This window comes from Pleurodeles waltl, unplaced genomic scaffold (assembly GCF_031143425.1).
Source record: "Pleurodeles waltl isolate 20211129_DDA unplaced genomic scaffold, aPleWal1.hap1.20221129 scaffold_54, whole genome shotgun sequence".
NCBI classification, from domain to species: Eukaryota; Metazoa; Chordata; class Amphibia; order Caudata; family Salamandridae; genus Pleurodeles; species Pleurodeles waltl.
Genome location: NW_027150248.1, coordinates 898,963 through 910,267, shown reverse-complemented (window position 1 = coordinate 910,267; position 11,305 = coordinate 898,963). Strand labels below are relative to the sequence as shown.

General features: G+C 49.3%; 1 protein-coding gene across 4 annotated transcripts in view; it reads right to left on the bottom strand.

Annotated features, from left to right (window-relative positions):
* Positions 1 to 4,294: 4,294 nt before the first annotated feature.
* Positions 4,295 to 11,305, bottom strand: part of LOC138278706 (CD5 antigen-like) — a 306,796-nt gene continuing 299,785 nt past the window's right edge. For all 4 annotated transcript variants that reach the window (XM_069219281.1, XM_069219284.1, XM_069219283.1 and 1 more), the window contains one exon: positions 4,295 to 5,072. In XM_069219281.1, coding sequence (XP_069075382.1) covers positions 4,543 to 5,072 — 530 coding nt within the window. In that variant the 3' untranslated portion in view covers positions 4,295 to 4,542. The remainder of the gene's footprint in view (positions 5,073 to 11,305) is intronic.

Sequence of the window (11,305 nt, the reverse complement as noted above, 5' to 3'; positions counted from 1 at the left end):
CATACAAATTCACCACACCTTATCATCCACAAACAAATGGACCGGTAGAGAGGTTTAATAAAACTCTCAAAGGAATGATAATGGGACTCCCTGAAAAACTCAGGAGGAGATGGGATGTCCTGTTACCTTGCCTCCTTTTTGCTTACAGGGAGGTACCCCAGAAAGGAGTGGGCTTTAGCCCCTTTGAACTCCTCTTTGGAGACCCTGTAAGAGGTCCTCTAACACTTGTGAAGGAGGGTTGGGAACAACCTTTAAAAGCTCCTAAGCAAGATATAGTGGACTATGTACTTGGCCTAAAATCCAGAATGGCTGAGTACATGAAAAAGGCCAGTAAAAACCTTCAGGCCAGCCAAGAGCTCCAAAAGCAATGGCATGACCAGAAGACTGTTCTGATTCAGTACCAACCAGGACAGGAGGTGTGGGTATTGGAGCCTGTGGCCCCAAGAGCACTCCAAGACAAATGGAGTGGACACCATCTCATTGTTGAAAAAAAGGGCGAGGTCACCTACTTGGTTGACCTAGGCACTACCAGGAGTCCCCTTAGGGTGCTCCATGTCAACCGCCTAAAACCCTACTATGACAGGGCTGATCTCACCCTGCTCACGGCAACAGATGAAGGACAGGAAGAAGAGAGTGACCCTCTCCCTGATTTCTTCTCTTCCACAGAATAGGATGCTCTAGTGGAAGGTGTCGTTTTGGAAGACTGTCTTACTGCTGAGCAGAAAGACATCTGCATAAATCTCCTGGGTCAATTTTCTGAACTCTTTTCAACTGTGCCAGGCACCACATCTTGGTGTGAGCACACTATAGATACTGGAGACAGCATGCCTGTCAAGAGTAAAATCTATAGGCAGCCTGACCATGTCAGGGACTGCATAAAACATGAAGTTCAGAAAATGCTTGAACTAGGAGTGGTTGAACATTCTGAAAGCCCATGGGCCTCTCCTGTGGTGCTTGTACCAAAGCCTCACTCAAAATATGGAAAAAGGGGAGATGAGGTTTTGTGTAGATTACAGAGGTCTCAACCAGGTAACAAAAACTGATGCTCACCCTATACCCAGATGAGCTCATAGATACACTGGCATCTGCCAAGTATCTAAGCATCTTTGATTTGACTGCAGGGTATTGGCAGATCAAGTTATCAGAGGATGCTAAAGCAAAAACTGCATTTTCGACTATTGGAGGGCACTACCAATTCACAGTAATGCCCTTTGTTTTGAAAAATGCACCTGCCACTTTCCAGAGGTTGGTGAATACAGTCCTGCAAGGGTTGGAGGCTTTTAGTTCAGCACATCTGGATGATATAGATGTCTTTAGCTCCACCTGGGATGATCACCTGGTCCACCTGTGGAAAGTTTTGGAGGCCCTGCAAAAGGCAGACCTCACTATCAAGGCTTCAAAGTGCCAGATAGGGCAGGGGAAAGTGGTTTATCTGGGACACCTGGTAGGTGGAGAACAGATTGCACCACTTCAGGGGAGAATCCAAACAATCATGGATTGGGTTCCCCCTACAACTCAGAGCTTCTTAGGCCTCACTGGGTATTACAGGAGATTCATTAAAAACTATGGCTCCATAGCAGCCCCTCTTAATGATCTCACTTCCAAGAAGATGCCTAAAAAGGTGTTGTGGACAGCTAGCTGTCAGAAAGCTTTTGAGGAGCTGAAACAGACCATGTGCACTGCACCTGTCCTAAAAAGCCCATGTTACTCCAAGAAATTCATTGTTCAAACTGATGCATCTGAATTAGGGGTAGGGGCAGTCTTATCACAACTCAATTCTGAGGGCCAGGATCAACCTGTTGCTTTTATCAGCAGGAGGTTGACCCCTAGCAAAAAGCGTTGGCCTGCCATAGAGAGGGAGGCATTTGCTGTGGTCTGGGCACTGAAGAAGTTGAAGCCATACCTGTTTGGCACTCACTTCATTGTTCAGAAAGACCACAAACCTCTACTTTGGCTAAAACAAATGAAAGGTGAAAACCCTAAATTGTTGAGGTGGTCCATATCCCTACAGGGAATGGACTATAAAGTGGAACATAGACCTGGGAGTACCCACTCCAATGCAGATGGACTCTCCAGATATTTCCACTTAGACAATGAAGACTCATCAGGTCATGGCTAGTCTTATTGTCTTTCGTTTGAGGGGGGGTTGTGTACGAAAGTACCATCTTGCCTGGCATTTTACCCCCATATTTCACTGTATATATGTTGTTTTAGTGTATGTGTCAATGGGACCCTGCCAGCTAGGGCCCCAGTGCTCATAAGTGTGCCCTGTATGTGTTCCCTGTGTGATGACTAACTGTCTCACTGAGGCTCTGCTAATCAGAACCTCAGTGGTTATGCTCTCTCTTCTTTCCAAATTGTCACTAACAGGCTAGTGACCAATTTCTCCAATTCACATTGGCATACTGGAACACCCTTATAATTCCCTAGTATATGGTACTGAGGTACCCAGGGTATTGGGGTTCCAGGAGATCCCTATGGGCTGCAACATTTCTTTTGCCACCCATAGGGAGATCTGACTATTCTTACACAGGCCTGCCAGTGCAGCCTGAGTGAAATAACGTCCACATTATTTCACAGCCATTTACCACTGCACTTAAGTAACTTATAAGTCACCTATATGTCTAACCTTCACCTGGTGAAGGTTCGGTGCAAAGTTACTTAGTGTGTGGGCACCCTGGCACTAGCCAAGGTGCCCCCACATTGTTCAGGGCAAATTCCCCGGACTTTGTGAGTGCGGGGACACCATTTCACGTGTGCACTATACATAGGTCATATATGGGATCGTAATACAGCGAATGGGCTATCTGTCACGTTTGGGACTCGGTATTCCCCTCCGCCAGGATCTAAATCAGGCCCTTAGTCTTTTTCTACATGTTCCATGTTGCTGCATCCATGTTTAAAGCATAGAGACCCAATGGCAAAGGATGTTTGATACTTTATTGACCTGAGCAATATTTCCCTTCTCTGTTGTACCTTTATATTTTGATAAACCTTCATAGTTTTTTCTAAATTACTGGTCTCAAATTCTCTTTTTAGATCAGTCTTTTCTTTATTTACTGTACTTTGAAATGTTGCTTTGAACCTTATTCACAGAAGCATCATCCCTGACTACGTGAACTGGACACCACTACATCCAAGCACCAGCGCAGCAACAACACCATAGCTGATGGGGGTGACCTCTTTCTAATCTCTGTGCACTGATGGTGTAAACTCTTCCAAACAGTTATGGTTGTCTCAGGCTAAGGATAAGAATGTGGAGCATCCACAATGGGCTCAAAGGTGTCTGGTCCAGACGGTGACAAGCACAGAGTCAACGGAATGAGTTGGATAGGACGTCACAAGTATTGGAATAGTGTGAAGATGTTACTGCTTACATGGTTCAATCCCACAATTGTACTATCTAGTGGATAAGAGCTTGGTATTTGGCCTAGTATTACTGACAACATGAGAAGGAGACGGTATTTCTGAACTAAATGGAAGTTTCTTCTTGCACAAAACTTGAAGGCTGCTGTGGCCTGCAGTTTGCACAGTAAGTTCTGCAGCAGGTGCTTGGCCCAGCCAGCTAGTCCACCAGATTAAGACACAATGGCCCTCATTCTGACCTTGGCGGGCGGCGGAGGCCGCCCGCCAAAGTCCCGCCGTCAGGTTACCGTTCCGCGGTCGAAAGACCGCGGCGGTAATTCTGACTTTCCCGCTGGGCTGGCGGGCGGTCGCCTTCAGACCGCCAGCCAGCCCAGCGGGAAAGAGGCTTCCACGAGGAAGCCGGCTCGGAATCGAGCCGGCGGAGTGGAAGCTGTGCGACGGGTGCAGTTGCACCCGTCGCGTATTTCACTGTCTGCGCAGCAGACAGTGAAATACTTGTAGGGGCCCTCTTACGGGGGCCCCTGCAATGCCCATGCCAGTGGCATGGGCACTGCAGGGGCCCCCAGGGGCCCCGCGACCCCCCCTACCGCCATCCGGATCTCGGCGGTCCGACCGCCGGGATCTGGATGGCGGTAGGGGGGGTCGGAATCCCCGCGGCGGTGCAGCAAGCTGCGCCGCCGCGGAGGATTCAATGGGGCCGCGGTACACTGGCGGGACCCCGCCAGTGGTGCCGGTCCGACCGCGGCTTTACCGCCGCGGTCGGAATCCCCATTGGAGCACCGCCGGCCTGTCGGCGGTGCTCCCGCGGTCCTCCGCCCTGGCGGTCAAAGACCGCCAGGGTCAGAATGACCACCAATGTCCAGTAGAAAATGAAGTGATTAATAGTGAGTGTTTCAATGCGAATAATGAGAACAGATTTGCCATGATCTGTAAACTGGTAGAATGTTTATTTTAAATATTCAAGTGGCAGAAACAAGTGTCTGCACTTTTGTATACATGTTTGTAGCAATGTCCAGGAACAATGGCAATTTAAATTCCTGTATCTTTATAAATGCGAATTACTTCCTTGAAATAGCTAAATCAGTTCTGAACGTGATTTACAACAAAACTTCCTCCAAGGAAGTGAATTATAGAAATGATGAAAGAAATACATTCACAGGCCCCCTCCTCCACAGATTAATTCAGCTGGATAGCTGAGGAACAGTAGCTACAAGCCAGAGGGAAGACCTTCTCTGTGAAGGTGTCTGTGTAGGTGAAGAGGTGCTCCTGGGTCTCAGCATTGAAGAAAGACACCAGCCCTCCCTCAACGTCCAGGAAAACTCCAATGTGACTCGCTAAAGGTAGCCTCCCTGAAAGTGACGTAGGCGAGCTGCTAATCTTAGAAAACACTGCATTACGCCCCAAAACCCAGAAGCCATTCTGAGGATCAACTTTCTGTACGATTCTCTTTCTAGCAACAGACTGCCTGGCTACCCCTACAAACCACAATACAACATAATATCTAATGACACTGCGTGTGGGCACCTTTAGCTCCCAGTAATGCTTTCCAGAGGTGAAGCCTACAGTTCCGAAGACACAAGAAGGATGACGAAATCTCTTCATATTCTCGGTAACATTTTTTACAACAGAAAGCCGTGTGACTCGTTTCCCATCCGTGGAGATGTCTTGCGAAGGATGAGCTGTGTCCGGATCCCAGAAGAGAGATTCTGAGGAGAAAGAGAAGGTTTGTATAGATGAGTCAGTCTGTCCAGCTGTCAGTCCCTCCTGTCTCGTCTAACTTCACCCTTCTAAGCCACCAGCTTCTTTCTGTCACCCACCCTTCTATCCATCCATCGCCCCATCCATCTGTGCATCCTCCTGTCTTCCCGAGTCCCTTTATCCCTTGATACAGTATAAATAAACACAAGGCATTTGAAGGATGTGGATGCTGAAATACTACCTTTAAGATAACATTGAAACCTAGAATTGCCTTCAGACATGTTCTAGAAGACAAATTATCTTCAGTTCTCTACTGTGATCACATGCGCCAATCTGCTGCTCTCTTTGTTTAGATGCAAACTCCCTCTCTTTCAATATTAACAATGCTGTCACAAGATCTCTGGGCTTGTCAGGCCTGAGCTAGGTCATTATCATCTGCACTGACTTAAAAAATTGAGATTAGGAGAAAAGACTGCAGAAGCGGTAGTGAGAATATGCGCCTGATTTAGATTTCCGCAGACGAGTTACTTCGTCACGACGGTGATGGATATTCCATCCGCCAAAATATAAATCCCGTAGGAAATAATGAATTGGACTTAAAAGAAACACACCCTTGTGAATCCATAACTGAAAGGAATCTGTTGGTTCCTGTTGGAGTAAAATATCAATTCAGCCACTTTTCTCGTCACAAGCCCTGCTGAACCAAGGGCAGGCTTGCATCAGAATCAGGCTCCCAGTCACATTCATCTACGCAAAAGGGACAGGGATAAATGGAGACACCAGCCTTCTATTGCAGAACCAACGAATATGATTGCATAGAGGCACTGCCCCCCCTTCACATCCATATAAGAACAAAGGACAGAGGAAATGCAGAAGCAAGGAACAGAGCTACACCAGCTCCCTAATACACTCACTCAGCAACAAGAGTCAGGGCCCTTCAGACATCAGCCCCTATTATGTCCATGTAGGATCAAGGGGAACAGCTCTCTGCAGACATTGGCGGCGTATGACATCCATACAGAAACCCAGGATTAGGCTACATGCAGAATCATCTTCTGTTTACTTCCCTTCATGAACAAGGGACAGAACTACGAGCAGACACAGGCTTCCTGTTAGAGTAGTGAGGGACAGGGCCGCATGCATGCATTCAATTAATCATTCAGTTAGTATTTATAGAGCGCAGCACTGTCTCCCCCAGGGGTATCTGGGTGCTGGGGTGTGATGTCCCCGTCGAAAAGCCAGATCTTGAGTTCCTTTCTGAATTCTGCAAGGGAGGGTGCTGTTCCAAGGTGGAGGAGAAGTACATTCCAAGTCATAGCAGCAAGGCGAGACAAGGAACATCCACCACTGCGGCTGCCACGTGTAGGAGGCTGGCCTGGTTTGTAGTGGTTACCTAAGGTACTTAGACCAGGTCCACTTATCCCTTATTAGTGAAATGTAGGCAGTGCCTAGAAGCCAGGCTGTCTAGAGGTAGCTGTAGGCAGAGCAGCCAAGGCTGAACTAGGAGACATGCAAAGCTTTTGCAGTACTACTGTAGTCACACAGTACTTACACACAAGAAATACAATACTCAGTGTTATCAAAAATAAAGGTACTCTATTTTTGTGACACAAGGCCAAAAATATCTTAGAGGCTATACTCCCTTAGGAGGTAAGTATTATACACAAAAGATACACTAGTAACCAAAATCAGGTAAGTAAACTGTCATAAAATAGTGCAAATAGTGAAAATCACTATAGGTTACAATGGGCCTAGGGGGAACACAAACCATATACTAAAATAGTGGAATTTGAATGTCATTTTCCCACCTAGGCAAGAGTAGCGTTTACAGGGGTGCCGGGAGTGTAGGAAAACACCAAAGGTAAGTAAAGTACCTGTTAGAAATGGGGTTTTTGGTTGGCAGTCAGGTTGCCCTCTGTCCAAGCAAGAACCCTCACTCTAGTCAGGGTAAGTCACACACAATCCAAAATCAGCCTGTGCTCACCCTCCGGTAGCTTGGCACGAGCAGTCAGGCTTAACTTAGAAGGCAATGTGTACAGCATTTGTGCAATAAATCATACAACACCATAGTATAACACCACAAAAATACACCACAGTGTTTAGAAAAATATAGAATATTTATCTGGGTAATTGCAGGTCAAAACGATCAAAGTTGCAATAAGAATTTGTAAGGATATCACTGAAAAGTGATATTAAGGTGGTCATTCCAACCCTGGCGGTCCATGACCGCCGGGTTGGAGGACCGCGGGAGCACCGCCGACAGGCCGGCGGTGCTCCAATGGGCATTCCGACCGCGGCGGTAAAGCCGCGGTCGGACCGGCAACACTGGCGGGCTCCCGCCAGTTTACCGCCGCCCATTGGAATCCTCCAAGGCGGCGCAGCTAGAGGGGATTCCGACCCCCCCTACCGCCATCCAGTTCCCGGCGGTTCTCCCGCCGGGAACCGGATGGCGGTAGGGGGGGTCACGGGGATGGCACTGCAGGGGCCCCCGTAAGAGGGCCCCTAAATGTATTTCACTGTCTGCTGCGCAGACAGTGAAATACGTGACGGGTGCAACTGCACCCGTCGCACAGCTTCCACTCCTAAGGCCCTCATTCTGACCTTGGCGGGCGGCGGAGGCCGCCCGCCAAAGTCCCGCCGTCAGATTACCGTTCCGCGGTCGAAAGACCGCGGCGGTAATTCTGACTTTCCCGCTGGGCTGGCGGGCGGTCGCCTTCAGACCGCCCGCCAGCCCAGCGGGAAAGAGGCTTCCACGATGAAGCCGGCTTGGAATCGAGCCGGCGGAGTGGAAGCTGTGCGACGGGTGCAGTTGCACCCGTCGCGTATTTCACTGTCTGCGCAGCAGACAGTGAAATACATGTAGGGGCCCTCTTACGGGGGCCCCTGCAATGCCCATGCCAGTGGCATGGGCACTGCAGGGGCCCCCAGGGGCCCCGCGACCCCCCCTACCGCCATCCGGATCCCGGCGGTCGGACCGCCGGGATCTGGATGGCGGTAGGGGGGGTCGGAATCCCCGCGGCGGTGCAGCAAGCTGCGCCGCCGTGGAGGATTCAATGGGGCGGCGGTACACTGGCGGGAGCCCGCCAGTGGTGCCGGTCAGACCGCGGCTTTACCGTCGCGGTCGGAATCCCCATTGGAGCACCGCCGGCCTATCGGCGGTGCTCCCGCGGTCCTCCGCCCTGGCGGTCAAAGACCGCCAGGGTCAGAATGAGTGCCTAAGTGTCTTAAGTCTTTAAAAAGCAATACAGTGTCTTTCAAGCACAAAGTACCTGGTTTCTGGTGGGAAATCTCCTCAGAGGGCCACAGGAGAAGAGATGCGTGGAAAAAGGGTGTGTGCGTCGATTTCTCCTCAGCACACAAAGGGCCTGATTACAACTTTGGAGGACGGTGTTAAACCGTCCCAAAAGTGGCGGATATACCACCTACCGTATTACGAGTTCCATAGGATATAATGGACTCGTAATACGGTAGGTGGTATATCCGCCACTTTTGGGACGGTTTAACACCGTCCTCCAAAGTTGTAATCAGGCCCAAAGACTTGCGTCGTTCTTTTCGACGCGGGGAAGTCGGGCGTCGTTTTTCCGGCGCGCAGACAGTCTCTTTTTGTGGATCGCGGGGATTACCAGATGTCCCGGGTCTGTGCGTGGATTCTCCTACTTGTTTTCCGGCTGCGCGTCGTTCTGCGGGGCTGCGCGTCGAAGTTTCGATCTCACGGTAGGCGTCGCGTCGATTTCTCCTTGAAAGTCGGGCAGCGTTGTCCTTGCGAGGCCGTGCGTCGAAATTTTGGTCTCACGGCAGGCGTCGCATCGATTTCTCCTCGGAAGTCGGGCGGCGTTGTCCTTGCGAGGCCGTGCGTCAAAGTTTCGCGCTCACGGTAGGCGTCGCGTCGATTTCTCCTGGAAAGTTGGGCGCCGTTGTCCTTGCGAGGTTGTGCGTCGAAGTCTCGATCGTCCCGAGGGCGTCGCGTTGATCAGCGTTGGTGTGCGGCGTTTTTCTCGCCGCGAAACAAGCTGTGCGTCGAAATTTTCGGCGCACGGAGCGTCCAAGTGAAAGGAAGAAGTCTTTTTGGTCCTGAGACTTCAAGGAACAGGAGGCAAGCTCTATCCAAGCCCTTGGAGAGCACTTTCACAGCCAGACAAGAGTTCAGTAAGGCAGCAGGGCAACAGCAAGGCAGCAGTCCTTTGTAGAAAGCAGACAGGTGAGTCCTTTGAGCAGCCAGGCAGTTCTTCTTGGCAGGATGTAGTTTCTGGTTCAGGTTTCTTCTCCAGCAAGTGTCTGATGAGGTAGGGCAGAGGCCCTGTTTTATACTAAGTTGTGCCTTTGAAGTGGGGGTGACTTCAAAGAGTGTCTAAGAAATGCACCAAGCCCCCTTTCAGTTCAATCCTGTCTGCCAGAGTCCCAGTAGGGGGTGTGGCAGTCCTTTGTGTGAGGGCAGGCCCTCCACCCTCCCAGCCCAGGAAGGCCCATTCAAAATGCAGATGTATGCAAGTGAGGCGGAGTACCCTGTGTTTGGGGTGTGTCTGAATGAATGCACAAGGAGCTGTCAACTAAACCTAGCCAGACGTGGATTGAAGGGCACAACAAGTTTTTAGTGCAAAGAAATGCTCACTTTCTAAAAGTGGCATTTTTAGAATAGTAATATTAAATCCGACTTCACCAGTCAGCAGGATTTTATATTACCATTCTGGCCATACTAAATATGACCTTCCTGTTCCTTTCAGATCAGCAGCTGCCACTTCAACAGTGTATGAGGGCAGCCCCAATGTTAGCCTATGAAGGGAGCAGGCCTCACAGTAGTGTAAAAACGAATTTAGGAGTTTTACACTACCAGGACATATAACTACACAGGTACATGTCCTGCCTTTTACCTACACAGCACCCTGCTCTAGGGGTTACCTAGGGCACACATTATGGATGACTTATATGTAGAAAAAGGGGAGTTCTAGGCTTGGCAAGTACTTTTAAATGCCAAGTCGAAGTGGCAGTGAAACTGCACACACAGGCCTTGCAATGGCAGGCCTAAGACAAGGTTAAGGGGCTACTGAGGTGGGTGGCACAACCAGTGCTGCGGCCCACTAGTAGCATTTAATCTACATGCCCTAGGCACATGTAATGCACTCTACTAGGGACTTACACGTAAATTAAATAGTCAATCATGGATAAACCAATCAATAGTACAATTTACACAGAGAGCATATGCACTTTAGCACTGGTTAGCAGTAGTAAAGTGCTCAGAGGTCAAAAGCCAACAACAACAGGTCAGAAAAAATAGGAGGAAGGAGGCAAAAAGTTTGGGGATGTCCCTGTCAAAAAGCCAGGTCCAACAGTACCCCACCCCAGAGCCCAGGAAAACAGGAGTAAAGTACAGCAAGTTTCCTCAGAACACACTAGAAGTCGTGATAAAGAATTATGCAAAAACCAAGCAAGACTGCAAGACACCAATGATGGATTCCTGGACCTGAAGACCCGCGGAGAGAGGAGACCAAGTCCAAGAACAGCTGAAGAGTCCAAGAAGAACAGGAGCCCCTGCTAACTCGGATGAAGGTGCAACAGTGGATTCTCTGGTTAGAAGAAAAAGTCAGAAATACACCAAAGAAGACAGCTGCTGGTTCCTGCTTGGTGCAAGAGATGTCCCACGTCGAGTAGAAGAATGCAGGCTGGTTTTTGTCATTGGATTCCGTCAACAAGGCTTGACTCAACCAAAAGACTTGTTTGGTGGGACAAGGCGCTACCTGGACCCAGGAGGGACCTGGGAGTCTCAACTTGGACTGAGGAGACAGAGGGGACCCTCAGTACTTCAGAGAACCATCAGAAGACCAGACAGCACCCACAGGAGTCCCAGGACACAGGGACAAAGAAGATGCAAACCACAGTCATTGCAGAACTACACAAAGGGATTCCACGCCACTGGGGAACAACCCAGGGAGCTGGGCTGAGCCCAGGATAGAGTGCTCGGGAGCTCGACTATGGTGTGTGTAGGAGGCTGGCCTGGCTTATAGTGGGTACCTTGTGGTACTTACACACTGTGCCAGGTCCAGTTATCCAAGATTGGTAGAATAGAGGTGTTTCTAGCAGCTCACGCTGATAGAAGGTAGCTACATGCAAAGCTCTTACTATACCACTAATAACATATAGCACAATATCATAAGAAAACACAATACTCAAGAATTACTAAAAATAAAGGTACTTTATTTTTATGACAATATGCCAAAGGTATCTCAGAGAATACCCTCACTTAGAA